Genomic DNA, 19,199 nt, shown 5'->3' with positions numbered 1-19,199 from the left:
GCAGCCTGTGGCAGGGGGTCGTCCCCACTCTGTACCCGTCCTTTGGTACTGTTCGCGGTGTCCCACCCACCTGTCTGCAGCGGTTCCCGCAGTTCAGGCGTAGAGACAGGTGATGCTCTGGCTTTCAGTGCCCACGCAGGCCAGGCTCTGTGGAGCTTTGGGAGGAAGGCTGCTCAGCAGTGGCAAAGGTGTCCAGTGCCCTCACCCCGTGCCAGCACTTCTCAGACTCTTGTGCACCTCTGTCTGTTGTCTAGCCTGTGTGCTGCCCTTCTGTCGTTGGGCCGTGTCCATCTCCCTGGCCCACCGGTCTCCACTCTGTACCCGGTAGTCCCTTGGCCCTGCTCCTCCTACCCTCTTCCTTCCCTGCCCAGCACGGCCATTGTATACCTGATGGACGGGCTCTGTGGTCCTTGTGTTTGTCTGGCACCGCCGGTGCCTCTGCATGGTTACATGGGTGCTCGCAGATAGCCTGCACTCCTCTCCCTGCCCCTGTGGGCAGAGCTTGGCCAGGTGCTCCTAGCCTCAGGAACATGGGCTTTGAAGGGGAGAGAGGCAGGTGGTCCAACAGGATTGTTTACAGGCGTGCATAGGGCAAAGGGGCAGGATGGCTGGTGATTTTCAGAAGGCTGGTTGGGGTCAGCTTGCAGAGATGAGGGGAGGGTCCCGGGACAGGCCTGGGAGCTGCCCGGTATTGGGGTGTGTGGGGTCTGAGCACGTGCAGAACTCGTAGAGTGGGGCTTCCCCTCAACTGAGATGGGTGTGGGTTGGGGGTGTTGAGTTGGAAGCACTGCTCTAATAGGCTCACTCTGGTTCCTCTGTGAGTCACGGTGATGGCGGTGGTACGACCTTGGACATCCGCTAAAGGGTCCCTGTGAAATTTACATGTGGAATGCCCAGCTCCACAGCTATAGGTAGAATTAAGGTTGCTTCCAGAAGCAAGCTCAGGCCCTTGGGGTGGGGGGAGGTCTCCTGACGAGATGGGGTGCTGTCACCAACCAAGAGGTTGATGTACCAGGGTTCATTCACATTTAAAACTTATGTTTGTCAAAAGATGCCATGGAGGGAGAGCTTATCAGGTCAGCCCAGATAGGGGCTGTGTGTCCCACACGGAGCCATGGTCTTAGAGGAGAGTCCTATCCCGCTGGTGTCCTGGTGTGTCTGTCTGCATTTGAAATCAGTGCTGGCACCTCATGGGGGCGACCCTGATTGTCTGGCGTGATTTCCAGCCCTCCTCCAGTCATCTGGTTTAACACCTCTGGTGTGGCTCCCACACCCCAGGGTCCATGGACATCCAGGACAGCCATCGGCAGAAGAGAAAGATGGCAAAGACCCAAACCCTGAGGCCGTGTGGACCAGAGACACAGGTGGACCCTGAGGTGCGGGCAGGAGAGGCCACCTCTCAGAATTTAGAGGAAAACTGAAAACCAGAGATGGGAAATAGGAAAGATGACCCTCATGTAGGTAGCCCAGTGTTTCCCTGCACGGAGGTTCTAGAAAAGAGAAGAAAATGCCAGAGAGATGGCCAAAGCAGTGGTTCATGAGAACAGCCAAGCTCTGAGATGATGTGAGGCTGCGGTGCTCAGCACTTACTGTCAAAGCTCATGTCAGGAGGGTTAGGGGTCAGGGGGCAAGGAAGCAGGGCTCCCACCCACACATGAGGGGCCGAGCGGTGTCTCTCTGGGTCTGCCCCTGTCTGACCTTGCCGCCTCGACAGGCCTGCAGTCAGGGTATGGGGCCTGAGGCCGAGTGAGGCTGGGGATCCATCTGTTGGTTCTGGAAGACTTGGGCGACCTGGCCCAGCCTGCCCACTGCTGGACTGCTGTACTGAGCTGACGAGCCCCTGGGTCATCTGCAGGGCGCCGACCCTGACGGCGGCACACCGCTTGCCCTTCAGGTCGGGGGCTCTTCTGCCCTGGACCGGCTATGGCTTGTCCCCACCGAGATGCCCAGGCAGTGCCTATGCTGGCCCTGACGCCACCCACCAGCCCTCGGCCCTCACTGCTCCTTCTCAGAATCTCAAATACATCTTCAGAGGCAAAAAACAAAACAAAATGAGGGTATGGGGTACCAGGGTTCCCAGGTCTGATTGTGAAGGTGTGTAACAGGGTCAGGTCGCTCCTGGGGTCGGGGGCAAGGTTGTGGATTGGGCCTTTGGTTTGGGAGACTGTATCCAAATGATTTGCAGGCCTCTAAGCTGCAGGCCTACCCCTCGTCCTGGCCCAGGGAAGCTGGAGAAGCTGGGCTGTGCTCTGGCACAGGGTGGGAGCTCAGGAGCTGGCTGGGTGGGGTGTGCTGGGGGGGTGGGGGAGCATCTGCAGACTTGGGGCTGGGGTCCTGACGTCCGGTGTTCTGAGTGCGTACCGCTTCCTTCCCCTAAGGACTTAGTGAACATCGAGATGTTCCTGACGGCCAAAGAAGTAGAGGAGTCCCTGGAGAGGCGGGAGACGGCCACCTGTCTGGCCTGGTGTCATGACAACAAATCCCGGCTGCGCAAGATGAAGGTGTGCAGGAGCCCGGGTGCGGCTGTGGGAGGGACCACTCAGGGTGGGGCTGGGGGCATGGCACGGGGGCGGGGCAGACACCTGCCTGCAGCCCACTGGCCTGCACCTGTTGACTCAGAGTTCTGTGCTTCTGGTTTGGGGGGGTGGTTTGTGGGGTTTGGTGTAGCTTTGGGGTTATTTTTTTGGTTGTGATGTTTGGGTTTTAGGTAAAATCCCTAAAAAGTGCACCCCGTTCTGCGTTATGGTTTGGACAAGTGTTCTGAGCATGGGGTTCTGAAGGAGCAAGGTGCCACCTGCCTGCGTGTGCTCAGCTTGTTAGCGGCTTCAGGTCCTTCCCGCCCCCGACCCCTTAGTCACCGAGGCAGGAAAGCCCGGTCCGGAAGGCCGGTCCGCCTGCAGCGGTGCAGCGTTCCAGGCTGGGCTCCTCTCCGGTACAGCTTTTCTTGAGACCCACAAGCAGCTTCCAGAGTGGACCCTTAATCATAACTTAGAGACCCGAAACATGCTTACTGACAGGTGTTGTCCCCGGAGCTTGCAAAAATGTTTAACTTCTATTAACCTTCCCCTGCCTCCGTTAGAAAAACTGTTTGTTTTCTGTTTTCTAAACCGAGCGCCTTTAACCTCTCCCTGGTTGAGCTTGTCATGTGCACATAGTCACCAGCCAAGGGTGACGCTCTCTGCCACTCAGGGCCGCCAAAGCGAGCACGACGCGAAGACGGGACGGAAAAGTAGAGTGGCCAGTGGTCCCCCTAAAGAGAGTGAGGATCTTGGTATGGAAACCATAAAAGGAAAGCCAGAATTGGTATGTAACACTTGCCCTGCTCTCCTGCTCCAGCCCCCAAGCTGTGCCGCACGGTGGGAACCAGGTCTGAAGGGACGTAGCTCCCCATCCCGACAGGTGGTCTCTGCAAGCCCTGCTACGTCCAGTCAACGCTGCTGCTTGGCAAGGGCACCGCCGCATAGCCGGGTCCCGGCGGGGAGGGCGGGCGGCCGTATCCGCGACGGCGGGCTCCTGTCACCAGAGACTCCCGTCACCGGAACATTTAACTGCAGAGAGCGTAAACAGCCGTTCCCAAGTGCTCCAGGAAGACCAGCTAATGACCCAAAAACAGGCTTCTTATGCAGTGTCAGCTGAGCAGAGTAGGCCCAGACAGTGTGCATATGTGTGTGTACACGCGTGAGCGCACACGCAGGCGGGGGAGGGGACAGATGCGTGGGGGGGGGCATGCCCGACGACCACGGATCCCTCACATCAGTTGTGAGACTCTAGGCAAGAAAAGGAACTTTGAGACCCAAGTTTCACATAGCTGGAAAATACTTCTAAGGTGGTGGGCGCCTGTCTGTTGAGTTGACTCCCATCTCCAGACGCCTAAGGACAGCTGAAGCCACAACACGAGCGCTGCGTCTGGGAAGCTGACAGAGTCACAAATGTGCATGCGCCAGGCCCTCCTGGCTCGCATGGGAAGGACCTCTTCAGCCCCCCGTGCTTGGTGTGATGACCTGGAATCGTGGTATTTCACATTCGAGTCTGAGCACCTGGGTTGCGGTACACACGTGTTTGTCCGTTAGCCGACTGTTTGGAAGGTGACCTGCCAGAAAAGAGCTGTACGGTAGTAGAACATGTTTAAGCATGTCAATCGTGGGGAGTTGACTATGACCTTGTCCATCTGGGATGCCCACCTGGTGGCCCCCTCCTGCTGGTAGAGCTGCTGGCATCCCCGAGCACAGTAGTGGCGACCGTCAGGTGTGCTGGGGAGGCAGGCAGGGCCCCTCCCCGCTGTCTCCACCCCTTGGCCTCTGCTGGTCTGGCCTCAGAAGGGAGCGCATAGCTGGGGCTGGTTTGTGCTGCCACCCAGCACATAGCATCGGCTCCATCCAGTTGGGGGTCAGGACAGACTGCCACCTTGGTGCAGAGGACAGGAGAGGAGGGGGCCAGGGAACACACTCAGGCCCCAATTCCTGTGGTGTGGATATGTTGGGCACCACGTAGGTGGCTCTCTGCACCTTTGCCTCTGATGGCCTGGTGGGCCCCCAAGGAAGTCACACCAGCCAGTGCTCCACCCTGGTGTCCGTGGAACTCGGGTGGGGGCTTGGAGGGCTCTATCCCTGGGGCCTGGCTAAGAGGCTTCATCGGAATGCCAGAGCACACGCTTGGAGGCTCGGGTGGGAGAAGTCCACATGATTGGTAAACTTGAGTGTAAGCGCTGGACATTTGGGGTTGACTGACGGACTTGCCTCATAGACCATCCATGTCATCTCATGATCCAGGTGCCGTGGAAGGCAAAATGGTAAATGAGTGGAGAACGCAGAGATTTTTCTCTTATTCTGTTAATTCCATGTATTTTGCTTCTGGTTGGAAATACTGAGTGTTTTCCTGAAACCATATTGAAGATATTTGAGTTTAAATTAGCATCTTTGTTAAATAATCCAGTTTTTGGTCTTAGGTTATAAAAGTTAATTTTTCCTGCCTTCCCCCGTCCCCAGCCAACTGGAGGGACATTGAAGAATTAGCCCTTGGGCTTCTGCTGGTGGTGCCCCCTGGTAGCTCCACTCAGAACCACACATGCTATGTTTGGACAGACACCTATCAGACACGCAGCTGATGGGCGTGGCAGTGCTGCTTCTAGCAGCTGACGTCCCAGACCTCGCACCCTCTGCAAACCCCGCGCCTTCCATCTTTTGCTCTGACGGCCCCCACGAGCCCTGTGCTCCTCCTGGTACCACCCGCCCTCCCCAGGGCCTTTGGACTGGCTCTTCCTCTGCCTGGAAGGTTCCCCCCAGGTACCCCTGCAGACTGTCCCCACCTCAGCCCGGTGTCCCTGCTCTGGGACTGGGCTTCTCTCACTGGCTCTGTGCACGTTGCTTCTTCTCTCACTCTTCTGTGAGGCGCCACCTCCCAGTCTCTCCTCCTCTCCTCCCACCAGGCATCAGAGCCTCGAGCCGGGACTGGCCTCCCTCTCCCAGAGCAGGTCGGGGTGGACAATGCCACACGGTTCTGGGGGCACGTCCCCATGCTTTTACTTTATCATGTGAGACCAAATCCAGACAGCTGCTTTGTCCTTGGAGAGGGGGTGGAAACTTGTGTTCTAGGGCTCACGTGCTTCCCACGGGAAGTCCTGTCTCACACCCTCCGAACTGCTGAGGGTCTGCGGCCTCCTCACAGGGACTTGGGGTGAAGCCTGGCAGCCTGCCTACACCTGTGCCTGCCTGTCCTGTTGTCCCGAAGCCTGGCCAGTGGGTAACTGCTCAGGGCCAGCGGCCCGTGCATTCAGTGCTGCTCCACTGTGCCAGGAACGCTGGGCCCACATGCTGTCAGGGCCAGGAAAGTGTCGACAGCAGGCGGAAATTACAGTCTTGGTACCAGACCCACCTCCCTGGGGGCTTTGAGCTTGCTTGGCGGGGTGTGCAGTGTCCAGCAGGTCTGGTAGGGTCAGCCTGTGAGTGTGGCTCCGTGGCAACCCTCCCCAAGCCTGGTCTTGTCTTTACTCCCAGAGTTGCCTGGAGTTCAGCCTAAGGATTCAGGAGTTCATTGAGCTCATCCGGCAGAATAAGAGACTCGATGCCGTGAGGTATGTAGAGAGGGGCCTCCTGGGCTCTGGGGAATGAAGTGTGGAGGGTCAGGTCTGCCCTGACTGGCTGGGCCCTGCCTGTGATCAGTAGGGTGCTGACGCCTGGCACCCAGGCTCCGTTCTGTCCAGGCAGCATGAAGCCGACTTAGCATGTGTGCTCAGGGCCCTTGGTTCTGAGGCTGTTTCCACCCACCCCAGAATAGTGCTGGCTCTCGGGTGGGCACAGGGAGCCTTTGGGCAGGAGGCTGGTCTGTAGGTATGGGAGCCTGGGCTCCCCCAGGGGCAGGCAGTGCAGGGAGGCCCAGGTCAAGCCCAATCTGTGCAACCCGGGCAGGGAGGGGCTGTTCCTTTGGGGTGGCAGGTGGGCTCTCAGAGTCGGAAGGGGAGTTGTTGAGGCACTACGAAAGCTAGACGGTCTCTGGGTCCTCCCAGGGTTGTGTCATCGGGGTTTGCTCTGGCAGATGGGGAGCTCTGATTCTTAAAGATAGAAAGGCAAACTCAGACAAACACCAGGGTCACTTGGAAGGGCTTGGGTCGCTGCCTCTGGGTGTTTTCTGCATGGGATTCTGTGCTCGGTGCCTCAAGCCTCGTCCCCCTCCCTGTCCCCTTGAGGAGAGGGACCCTCGCCTCACTTCACTGTGGCAGACCCTGGCCCAGGTCATATGAGGTGGGGCTTACTTGGTACTGAGGCTCTGGCAGATGGGGAGCTCTGATTCTTAAAGATAGAAAGGCAAACTCAGACAAATCTGGAATGTTTCATAGACATGCGAGGAAGCACTTCAGTCAGGCCGAAGGGAGCCAGCTTGACGAGGTCCGTCAGGTGATGGGCATGCTGGCCTTCCCCCCGGACACGCACATCTCGCCCTACAAGGTAAGCCATGCCTGTGGGCTCTCGGGGCTGGGGAGGGCCTGGGCGTGGGACCGCACACCATGTGGGCTTTCCCCGTCTCGCTCCCGCCTTGCCAGTGGGAGGCTTGGGTCAGAACCACGCATGAGGGGTCTCGGCCTGGAGTGTTTCACGTCTGGGTGCCTCACCTGTCGCCTTCCCCATTTGCCCTATGTTCTGCCTCACTTCTGTTGTCTTTGCACTGCTCCTATTGACCTTGGGGGTCCACATGGGGTCTGGGCGAGTGTGGTCACATAGCATTACTAGCCAGCTTGCTCAGCGTTGCTAGGGCAGCGTGTCTGGCCTCTTGAAACCAGGTGATGCCCATCTGGGACCCTCAGGACAGCCCTGGTAATCTCTGATCTGCCTCTAGGGTCCTTCTCTTGTCTTGAGGGATGTTATGTGTTTGCAGCTGAACTGCTCACAGTGGTGTCCTGGAGAACCTAGGAATTCGGACAGCCTTCCCACTTTCCTTCTGGCTCTTCCCCATGCAGGCCCCTTGGCCATCAGCTCTTGGTCACACCCCCATGGGTGTCCTTAGGCTTGCTTGGATACGCCCTTTGTGTTCTCTCTGGAGCAGCTTTCTCATTTTTTGCAACATGGATGGAAGTTTCCAAATCATCAAGTTCTGCTTTCTTTAGATGAGCAGTTCATCCCTTTGTCAGTTTTCTGTTCACACGTTTTAAAGGTAAACGTTTCCAGAGAAGCCAGGCATCCCCCGCTGGCTCCCCCCTCACCCTGCACTTTGCTTGGAGGCATGGCCGTCACGTTCCCAGGTCCCTTGCACGCAAGCACTGCCTTCCTCAGATACCACCGTGCTCTCTGCCACCTGTGCCGGCCCTGCTTGGGACCCTGTTGCTGCTGCCCGTGGAGACCGGGGCTCTCCCAGCTGTGCCCACGTGTATAGGTGTTTGTTGTTCGGTTCCTCCCACAGTTTTCTGTCTTCGTCTTTCTGGGCTCCATGACAGAATTCCAGAGTCTCGGGTCGGAAAGCCTGAGATCAGGGTACTGGCCGGATTGGGGGGTGGCTCTTCCTCCTGTATGTTCTTAGAAGGAAACTAGTTCCTGAATACGCCTCCCTCAGCACCCTGTGGGCCTGGAAGTCCACCTGCCGACACCCTCAGCAGACGCTCAGCCACGTGCTGTCCCCCAGCTGCCAGCCTCTTCCCAGGGAGTGAAGTAAACTGCCTTCCTTGTGGGCTGGACCGGGCTTGTTCCCTGAGCCCTGATGGCAGGCTCTGTCCAAGGCCCTGGCTGCCCCATGCAGTTTCATGGGCAGACAGTCCCCAGTGGCTGGAGTGCTCAGCCGTCCACAGGGCAGTGGCAGCATCTCCCCCGCGACTGGACTCACGTGGCTCGGTGGTGTCGGGAGTGTCCCATAATCAAGCCTCAGGTCACGGGCTCTGCAGGAATGAGACTGAGCTTTAACTTACAGTCTCCTCCGTATCTCTCCCCTGCTCTGGAGAAGCTTTGAGAGAAGGCAGAGAGGGCCTGCCCTGGAGGGTGAGGTGTCCGCTCTGGGAGCATGAGGCAGGTGCCATCCCCATCTGCGGGCTGGAGGGCTGACCCTCAGGGAGGCACCAGGGCAGCGTGAAGAGAAGCCACACAGTCGCTGCGGAGTTCAGGCCGGCGGGGGACAGGCAGGCACAGCCCACCGACGCACAGCCTCGTAACTAGACACGGATGGCACGCCCGAGGAAGACCAGGGTGCACACAGAGGGGGTGGCCCAGGGGGCACGGGACTCCGGAGGGCAGTGCTGGGGTAGGGCCATGCCCTGCCATGCTGAGGGCACAGAGGCCTTGCCCCCTGTGGCAGGCAGTCACAGGTGTGTCTCAGGGGTTCCCACGAGAAGCAGGGCAATGTGCTCTAGTTAGGGAGAGGTGGCCACACCAGAGGCCCAAGGCCAAGGGTCTCGGGGTGGGGGTTGCAGAGCCTCTGGACTGTGGCCTTGGTCCACTGTGGACTTTGCTTCAATAATAATGACATTAAAGACATTTTTTTATAACATTGGAGTTGAGCGTACTGTCTGCCCGTAGAGCCCCTGCTGAACGGGTGCCCACATCTCCTCCCTCATCGTGGGGCCTGACCTCTGTGCATGACATGCAGGGTTTCAGTCTTGCTGGCATATGCCCTCCCTTGCTGTTCTTGGTGACTCGGAACCTGGGAAGCTCTGGGGACACACATTAACCAGGCTTCCTGTTCTGTTATATGACTCTCCAGCCGTGACATGGGGGTGGCTCCTGGCCCAGGAAGTTTCTTTCTGGAGTGAGACTTTGCCCCTGAGACCTCAGTGCTGTCCTTCGGCCCACTACATCCCCTTCCTGCCATGAGGCCACATTTAGCCACCCCCCCTTTATCATCCATGTCCACGCAGACTTGGGAGTCTAAGCTGGCGGGCGCAGGTTAATGGGGGCGGGCCAGGAAGGCTTTGTCACTCACTCTTGGGGTTGATGGCCCTGTGCCGTCCCCAGCTCGGCTCTGCCCCATCTCTTGCAGGACCTGCTGGACCCAGCCCGGTGGCGCATGCTGATCCAGCAGTTCCGCTACGACAACTACCGGCTGCACCAGCTGGGCAACAACTCTGTGTTCACCCTGACACTGCAGGCCGGCCTGTCGGCCATAAAGACACCGTATCCTTTTGGCGGGCGAGGACACCTGCGGGCTCGGCCCTCCTTAGCCTGGGCTCCACATCTGGGGCCTTCTGTCCTCCAGCGTGCAGGCATGCGCCACACCCCTCCGACTTGAGGCCTTTGCTTGTGGCTTGTGTGGTGGGTGCTTGGTCCCGGGCAGTCAGGGGTGGTGGTCGTGGGGCAGCTCTGCCCCCAGCCTCTTAAGTGTTCACTCGTTCCCAGACACCACCCGGCACTGCTCGCAGGCCGCAAGGCTGGTGTTGGTGTACCTTCTGGCAACTGGGTCTGGCTGCCATTCTGAAGGCTCCCGTGTGATTCCTGAGACTCTCCTTGAGCTTCTCTTGGTCTGAGCCCTGGCCGTCACTGGCCCAGTGTCTTGTTTGAAAACATGTGTGGCATAGCAGTCATTCCCCTGCCACCAGAGAGCAGTGGGATTGTGACCCCAGTGCCCAAGTGTCCCTCTCGAATGTGGCATGTGGGCCCCTTGGGAGCGGGGGCTGTTGGCTTTCGTGGCCATCTGTGTGATGGGACCACAGTGAGTGTTGTGGGCACTGGCCCCGGGCTCAGGTGCCTGAGAAGGGGCAGGTGCACAGGGGTGTGGGGCAGTGGGGTTCTTGGGCTGGGCTGGTACAGCCTTAGTGAGGCCATTTTCCTGCTTGACACAGTGTTTGCTCTGTCTTGAAAGAGAGCTCCAGGCTTGATTCCTGCCTGGCAGCCGGGGTGGCCTCAGCATGCCCAGTGCCCCCCACCCCACGATCCTTCCTTAACCATTGCGCAGACAGTGCTACAAGGAGGACGGCAGCTCCAAGAGCCCCGACTGCCCCGTGTGCAGCCGTTCCCTGAACAAGCTGGCACAGCCCCTGCCCATGGCCCACTGCGCCAACTCCCGCCTGGTCTGCAAGATCTCCGGTGACGTGATGAATGAGAACAACCCGCCCATGATGCTGCCCAATGGCTATGTCTACGGCTACAACGTGAGGGGCAACAACATGCAGGGACAGCGGAGCGGGGTGGGACATGCGGGGGCGGTGGTGGATCTGGCAGACCTAACGGTCTCTGCCAGCTGCCTGCTGTCTGCGCTGGGTGCAGTCCCTGGGTATGGGTCCCCGTGTGCAGGCGGCTTGACCCCACGCTGCCCCTGGAGAGCCAGACTGGTGGTCAAGAAGCTGCAGGATCAGGGTTCACAGACAGGCAGGCCTCCCAGAGGCAGCGTGCGGAGAGAAGCCGAGCCCTCCCACAGCGGTGGGCGGGTGGGTGGGCGCCCTGGAGAGGTTTGGCCTGTGTGTCCGCACGTTCATGTGCCCCCTGCCCCCGTTGTGTTTCAGTCTCTGCTGTCCATCCGTCAAGATGACAAAGTCGTTTGTCCGAGGACCAAAGAAGTGTTCCACTTCTCCCAAGCCGAGAAGGTGTACATCATGTAGGCCGGGCGCCCCATGCGCCCCCGCCCGCCTGCGTTTCTGTTTCTTGCGACCAAAGATCAGTGAGCGACGCTGGGCACTCCTAGAAGGGTGGATTCGGGTCCGCACATCTGTGCTGGGGGACAGCCTTTTGCTGGTAGGACTCCGGAGTGCATGTGAGCCACCTGATGCCCTCCCCTTTCAGAGAGACCTACCCACCGCCTTCGGCCGCTTGGGAAACAGGAGTCGGTTCTCCCGCGCCCGCGCCCCCGCCCCCGCCCCTCCTGCCACCCTGCCCCCACGGCCATCCTCGGCGAGGGGGACCAAGGGGCTGCACCTGCTCTGCCGTGGGGGCAGTCTTAGGGTGTGCTAGGTTCAATGTCACGTCATTCGTGCCGCCTTATTTCCTGCTTGAGAATGTATTCACGTGGAAATCCACTGGACCGAGTTCTGCAGAGGCCTTGCTGATGGCTCCGTAACTGTAGATCTAATGCTGTTGTTACAGAAACTAGCAGTCAGTCCGAGTAACCACCGATGACTTTTCAAATCAAACGACCCATTGTAGTTTACACGAAACCACACTGTAGAGGGTTGTATTTAGCGCTTATTTTTGCATGTCGATGTTGATTAGCTAATAAACTGTAAATGTAAAACCTGTTAATAAAAGGGTTTTCTATTTCTTATGTCTGTGTGAGGTGGAAGCTGCTGTGCGTTCTGACACCCTCGCTTGTGTCTGCTTGCCCCAGGCCCCCCCTTGTCTGCAGCCATGCAACAGGGTGGCTCTGGGGTCCCCACACGGGCCCCATCCCAGAGTCCTGCTGCAGCTGCCGGAGGGTGCTGTGCTCTGCTTTGGGGGAAGCGAGTGGGGCTGGACCCTCTGAGTGGGGTCTCCCCAACTCACCAGCTCCTGTTGGCCTCCTGCTGCCCATGGGCACCTGGTGCACCTGTGGCTGAGCCCCTACGCAGAGCACAGGGTGGGTGCAGGGAGGCAGCAGCTCCTTCCCACCATGCCCTCCAGCCCTGCCGCCCTGGCCCCCTGGCCTCCCTCTGACCGTCACCTGGGCCGCCCCTCCATTTCCTTCCCAAAGCCGTGAGGACATCCGTATGTGTGCATGTGCGTGTAGCCACACACCCCACGCCTGCTCTCCGGGTCCCTTCTGGTCCATGCCAGTGACCACACACATGGGGAGAGCTACTCGGCCAGGAGAGTGGGGGGGCAGCCACAGGGTGAGTGGAACACAGCGATTGGTCCCAGCTACACTGGAGAAGTTTGAGCTGTTTGCAGATGAAGCTGCCACAAATGCACTCACGCGTGACTTGCTGAACGCCCACGTTGTGAGTGGAGGTCAGTAGACAGTGACAGTGACGGCCGGCTGGCCAGAGCACTTAAAGCCTCCCGTTCCCCCTCACCCCCCCACCCCTGCCTGCTCTTCATTCTTGCCAGCCTCAGCCCTGCACGTCTTCGGTCCAGGACATGCCAGTGGCTGACAGCTCTTCGCTCATGGTGGGCTTTAACCAGCATAGCAGTCGTACCCATTGGAACACACGGGTTCTCCATAAACAGTGTGATGAGTTTTGATAAATGGACCAGGTATAAGCTGCAAGCCCAGGAGTCTTCCCAGACAGCCACACCCCACTGCACAGTCACCACTGGGACTTTATCAGCACATACATCAGAACACAGGCCATGTGGTCCTTTGTGCCTGACTTGGTTCAGCAGATGCCTCAGGTGCGTCCACATGGCTGCATGTGTCTGTGGCCCTCCTCCATCGGTGAGCAGTAGTCCACTCCACGTGCACCATAGCCGCGCATTCTCTCGGTGGACATTGTGTCCAGCTTCTAGTTACTATAAGTCAAGCTGCCATGAATGTGGCAGGAACAGTTCTTCGTGGACATTGTTTTCATTTCCCTTAAGTCAATGTCTGGAAGTAGAAGGAGTCATGCCAGTGCTGTACCTTTAATTTCACAACTGCTAAGGCTTTTCCCAAAGTGCCAGTAACGGTGTACATGCCGGTTGGCGGTGTGGGGGCGTTCAAGTTTGTCCGCGTCTTTGCCAGTGTTTGGTGGTGTCATTCTTCCCTTTAGTGGCTCGGGTAATCCCTGTGGGCTTATGTGCGTTTCCCTGATGGCTGCAGATGCCGAGCTCCTGCGGATGTGGTAAGTGGCTGTTAGTCCCATATCTGTTCAAGTCTTCTGTCCATTCTTTATTGGAGAACCCCCCCCTTTTTTTTCTTTGTAGGAATGCATTCCGTATTGGGGGCACAGATCCTTTGTCTGATACATGTATTTGCACTTGGTTGCCTGTTATTTGACCACCAGAGGTTTTACGTTTAGTAAAGTTCAGTTAACTTTTTCTTTTGTGGCTCATAACTTCTGAGAAAATTTGCCCATTCTAAGGTCCCAACCATATTCTCCCCTGTATTCTAGAAGATTGTTTTAGCTTTTTAGGTTTGTAGCCCATTGCAATGAACTTGTGTGTATGGAGTGAGGAGGAGGCTAAGGACCATTTACCCCCATGTGTTCATCCTGTCGTTACAACATCATATGTTGAACATCATATGTTGAAGGCTTTTTTGTCTCCATAAGATAATGCGGAGTCCCCAGGCTGTCATTCTCTCAGTTTATTTCTGGAAGTTCTCCGCGTAGTTGCCTTAGGGTTGTCCTCACCCCAACACCCAGCATCTGAGTCACTGCAGCTTTAAAGTACAAATGAGCCCCTTTTGTTCTATGTAGTTTCTACTTTTTCAAAATTGTTTTGATTGCATTTCCACCTAAGTCTTGGAATCAGCTTATAAGAGTACTCTAAACAAAGTCTGCTGGGATTTTAACTGGAATCGCGTTGAATCTTTAGATCAGTCTGGGAACTGCCTTAGTCTGTCCAGGCTGCCCTAACAACACCTCAGACTGGGGTGCTTGAACAACAGAAATACATTTTCTCACAGTTTTGAACACCAGAGTCAATCCAGTTGCCAGAGTCAATCTTCCTGGCTCACAGACGGCCTTCCCTTTGTGTGCATGGAAAGACAGCCCTGCCTACTGTGAGGACACTGGTCCTGTTGGATTAGGACCCATCTCATAACTTCATGTGAACTTTTGCCTCCAAATATAGTCAGCATGGGGGGACAGGGCTTCAACATGAGTTTGGGCAGTGAGGAGGGCAGTTCAGCCCACAGCAGGGACTTAAAAATCATGACCACATTGAGGCCACCAGCCTGTGAATACAGTGTTCTCTGTATCCAGACATCACCTGCATTACAGTTCTCATCATTTTACTGCTATTGTCAGATTTTTAAATTTGACTTCCCAACCATTCTAGTGTGGTAACATACAGACATGTCACTGATTTCGTATATTGATCTTGTATCCTGTGACCCTCCTAAGCTCACTTGTTCTGGTAGCTTTTTGATATGTTATAAAGCATTTTCTGTGTACCCGTTGTAACCTCTGCAAATAAAGACCATTTGCTTGTTCTTGTCCAATCTCTATGCCTGGCATTTCTTTTTCTCCCCTTATTGTATGGGTAAAGCCTCCAGGACAGTGTGAACTAGGAGGGTAAGAACAGAGTCCTGGTCTTGTTTCTGATCTCGGGAAAGCATCCTCTCCCATCATGAAGAACCACGTCTGCTCTAGGTTTTCACAAGGTGCAATTATCAGGTTGAGGAAGTTCACTCCTTCTTCCTGAGTTACCATCGTGAGGGCATGTTGAATTTTGTCAAATGTTCTTTTCTTCATCTAATGAAATTACCATAAGTCTCTTCTCCTTTGTTCTGATAAGGGTGACACAGAGAACTAGATTAGCTTTGAGCAGTTGAACAAGCTTTAGGTTCCTGAGATAAACCTCTGGTGCTCATGGTGTGGGTCTTAATGTAGTGCTGGATCTGACTTGCTAGTACTTTGCCGAACAAGTTGTTTACAACGTACTCTATTGTTTTTTGTTTTGTTTTGTTTTTAACGTCTATAGGTTCTGTAGTGATGTCCCCTCTCATTCCTGATATTGGTCATTTGTTTCTTTTCTCTTGAAATCTACTTAGAGGCTTATCAATTTTATGGATCGTTTCAAAGAACCACCTTTTGGTCTTTGATTTTTTTCCCCTATTGTTTGCCTGTTCTCTGTGTAACTGATTTCTGTTCTTTATTGTTTTCTTCTTCCTGCTTATTTTAGGTTTAATTGTCCTTTTTCTAGCTTCTTAAGGGGAAGATTAGATTACTGCTTTGGGGCCTTTCCTTTCTAATATAAACATCCCATACGTTTTAATGTTGTTTTCATTTTCATGCAGTTCAAACTATTTTATAATTTCCATTATGATTTTTTTTCTCTTTGACCCACAGGTTACAGAAGCCTGTTAGATAATTTTCAAATACTTGCAGACTTTCCAGATATTTTTTGTTATTAAGTTTTCATGTAATTGTTAGAAAATCTAGTCCATATGGTTCAATCCTTTTAAATTTATAGAGGTTTGTTTTATGTCTGCCTTGCTAAGTGTTCCATGTGCACTTAAAGAGAACATCTGCCTGCTGTCGGGGGCATGTTCTGCAAGTGCAAGCTAGGTCAAATTTGTGACGGGCAGCCAGTCTCTGCTATCCTTACTGATCTCCCTACTTGTGCTTAAAAGTTTACAAGTGAATTTGTCTATGTCCTCTTTACATCTATGGGCTTTTGCTTCATGTATCTGGAATCTGTTACTAAGCACAAACACCCTCCCTGGTAACGGCTCTTGTTATAAAGTCCACCTTGTCCTGGCCCAGCCACTCTGGCCCTCCTGTTGAGTGTTTGTATGTTAGTTCTTTCTTGATCCTTTTGCTTCCAACTCAAGTCTTAAATTGAAGTCTGTTTCTTGCAGAGAGCATATGCGTGGGTCTTTTTAATCCAATTGGACAATCACTGCCTTTCAATTGAGCAAGTGTCTAGACTACTGATATTTAATTTAACGTGATGATTATTATTGCTGGATTTGTTACTCTTTTTCCATTTGTCGGGTCTGTCTTCTGTTATTTTTTCTGTCTTTACCTGCTATCTTTAGACTAAAAGTTATTTTGTCTCCATTGACTTCTTAGCTGTATGTCTGTAGTTGCTCTAGTCTTTAACTGACAACAAGTGCCTTCAAATATGATAAGAATCAGAAACTTACTGCCTCTCTCCTGCCCTTTGTACCCTATTGTGGCCACGTATTTACTTCTACAGACATTCTGTATTCTGTACCTTGCAATACCTTTTTATGTTTTCAGTGACCAATGATTTAGAAAAGAAATTTAAAACAAAATAGATATATTTACCCACGTTTGCCAATTACAGCACTCTTCACTGCTTCTATAGATCTAAGTTTGCATCTGCTAGCATTTTCCTCATTTAGAGAATTTACCGTATGCTTCCATGCAGACCTGCTGGCAATGAATTCACTCAGCTTTTCTTGGTCTGAAAGTGTTCTATTTTAATCTAATTCAGGTTGGGAAGGATAGTTCACGGCATATACAATCCAGGTTGACAAATTTTTTAGTTTTTTCTTTTAGTATGTTAAAGATTTTATGCTAAGGGCACCTGAGTGGCTCAGTCATTAAGCATCTCCCTTCCGCTCAGGTCATGATCCCAGGGTCTTGGGATTAAGCCCTGCATCTGGCTCCCTGCTCAGCGGGAAATCTCCTTCTCCCTCTCCCACTCCCCCCTGCTTGTGTTCTCTCTCTTGCTGTGTCTGTCAAATAAATAAATAATAAAATATTTCATGCCATTGTCTTCAAGCTTGTGATGTTGTGACCAAGAAGTCTGCTGTTCCCTTTCTTTGTAACTGTTTGTATAATGAGTTTTCTCTTCCACTGCTTTTCATCACTGCCTTTCCATGTTGTGGTCCTGCTGTGCCTTGGATGGGTTTGTGTGTGTCCTGCTGGGTTTCCTCATCTCTGAAGTCCTGGTTGGTTCCTCTACAATATCCTTTAGGTCTCAACACATTCATTTGGGCTAATTCTATTTATTCAGCATTCAATATTGAGCAGCTACTCTGCCTGACCTCATGAAACAAAATAAAGACCTCAGTTCTCATGGACCATATGTTCTAAGGGCAAAAAGAAAAAAAAAAAAAAAGATTATGAGCCTTGTGTGATGGAGTCTGAGCACTGCAGAATGAAGTGGTGCTGCCTAAGGAGAGGGCATGAAGAGGCTGATTACAAGGCCGGCGAGGGTGGGCTGGGAGCAGCCTTCCAGGCAGGAGAGTGGGCTCTGTGGAGGCCTGACTGCTGGAGGGAGGCAGCAGAGCTGGAGATGTGGGCGGTGGGTGGCACTGACAGTTTCCTCCTGGCTGCTGTGAGATAAGTGGACTCTACGGATGTGAGGGCAGTTGCTGGCCTGCAAGGGTCCCCCAGTGGGTTGTACATGGGGTGCCAGCGGCCCCCAGGTCACTGGCCTGAGCACGTGGAAGTACAAACATCCCATCACCTGAGCCGAGGGAGGCAGGCAGGAGATGTGACTGGGCCACACAAACATCACAGGCCGCTGGGGTCAGAGGAGGAGAAAGGTGCAGGGCAAATGCACAGCTCTTTGGGGGAGTCCTGCTGCACAAGAGCACCACAACCCTAACAGGCTTAGGGGGGAAGGTGGATGCAGAGCAGGGTTCTGTTGGGAGGAGAGAAACTGCATGCTTTTGTGTTGATGGGAACAGCTGGGAGACCAGAAAGGCCAACCCACACCTCAGGAGACGCAGGGAGGCTGCCAAGCTGGAGGCTGCTCAGAGCAACCTCCAGGCCTGGGATCAAGCACACAGAAAGGACGAGTCGGCATGCTTCCCACTTTCCTCTTCTCTTTCCATAACTGCATTATTGAGAGACAGCTGCCACACATGGACCTGCCTCTCTGGACACATCCAGCTCGACGCTTTAGCGTGCTGACCGCCACGCTCCCCACCAGCAGCCACTAATCTATCCCCACGCATCTGCCTTCCCCGGACATTTTGTGTCAATAGAATCCCGCAATATCAGGGCCTTTTAAGGTTCATCTGTGTTATCAAGGGTGTCTCTGTTTTCCTCCTTTTTGGCTGAAGGACAGACGTTCATCTACCATCGACTGATGGTCACTTGGGCTGGTACCACCTTTTGCTGCTAAGAAGGATACTACTGAGGGCATTCAGATCCATGTGGTCCTGGTCCCATGTGCAGAGGTCCGTGGTATTTCCACGGCATTCTGCATCCCTCCCAAGATCCTAGAAAACATGCAACCTACTTTCTGAGTCCCTGTGGAGACCCCCTCAAAGAGCCCCAAGCACCGGGGGCCTCAGTACCTGGGGGTGAGGCCAGTGTTCCTGAGGCAAAGGCAAAGACAAAAGTCCAAGGGGGTGGTAGCCTGTGGGTTGGGGGCACAGAGGCACAGGCTCCAAGAAGAGGCTGGATGAGGCCACCGCCTGGTCTGGAGGGGACCCCTGGTGCAAGAGACCGGAGAGCTGGGCGGATCACCCCCAGGCCCTCCTCCCCAGGTGGGGGTGCCCAGGGAACCCACCCGCGCACCCGCGCGGCTGGACGGCACGGGTCGGGGCCTGGGCTGCACCAGGGCCGAGCCAGCGCGGGGCCTGGACGAGGCCAGCCTGGCCTGCCCTGCTCAGCGGGCAGGGGCGAGGGGCGTCCTGGAGAAGGACAAAGCCTGGCAAGCACCCTGGCCAGCGCCAGGAGGGGTCCCTGCCTGCACGGCGAGGGCTCCCCGAGCTCACCGCCTCCGGAAGCGGTCACCAGCGCGGGTCGGACAGCGGGGCAGGGAGGGCCAGGGCCTAGCGTGCCGTCCGTGCCGGGCAGCAGGCAGCGCGGGGCGGCGGGGTGTCCGGCACCCCCGGGAGAAGGGCGCACCGGCTCCCACCCGGGCCATCCCGGCCTGCCTGTCGCGGTGCCAGGGCCCGGGAATCGCACACTCCTGGGCGACCGCGGCATGGAGACCACACTCGCACCCCTCGGGCCTGCCCCGCCTTGTCTCGCCCCGGCACCGGCGTACGCGGCCCCTTTAAGATTTGCTGCGCCCGCCCGCTTCCTTTCTCGCGCCCGCCTCGGCCGTCCCGCCCCTCCGGGAGCGCGCCTGAGTCACCGCGCAGATCTCGGCCCCGCCCCGGCGCTCGCGCCTCAGGGCGAGCCACTGGCTGCCGAGCTCGGGGCAATGTGACAGGAGGTGGGCGGGGTTCCCGCCGGAAAGGGCGGGCTAAGGGGAGAGCGGTCGCGTCGCCCCTAGGCGCGGTCGTCGCCTCATTGACCT

At 55.4% G+C, this 19,199-nt stretch overlaps 1 protein-coding gene across 1 annotated transcript in view; it reads left to right on the top strand.

The window, feature by feature from the left end:
* LOC111148991 (macrophage erythroblast attacher) overlaps positions 1–11,008 on the top strand; it is a 32,132-nt gene extending 21,124 nt beyond the window's left edge. Inside the window, 6 exon segments of the mRNA XM_022505856.1 lie at positions 2,379–2,501; positions 5,994–6,070; positions 6,833–6,941; positions 9,454–9,587; positions 10,366–10,561; positions 10,913–11,008. Of these exon segments, the coding sequence (XP_022361564.1) occupies positions 2,379–2,501; positions 5,994–6,070; positions 6,833–6,941; positions 9,454–9,587; positions 10,366–10,561; positions 10,913–11,008 (735 nt within the window).
* The last annotated feature ends 8,191 nt before the right edge of the window (positions 11,009–19,199 follow it).

This window comes from Enhydra lutris, unplaced genomic scaffold (assembly GCF_002288905.1).
Source record: "Enhydra lutris kenyoni isolate GAN:26980312 unplaced genomic scaffold, ASM228890v2 scaffoldscaffold21, whole genome shotgun sequence".
Lineage (NCBI taxonomy): Eukaryota > Metazoa > Chordata > Mammalia > Carnivora > Mustelidae > Enhydra > Enhydra lutris.
Note: the sequence above shows the minus strand (reverse complement) of the source record. Positions and strands in the feature narration are given on the sequence as shown.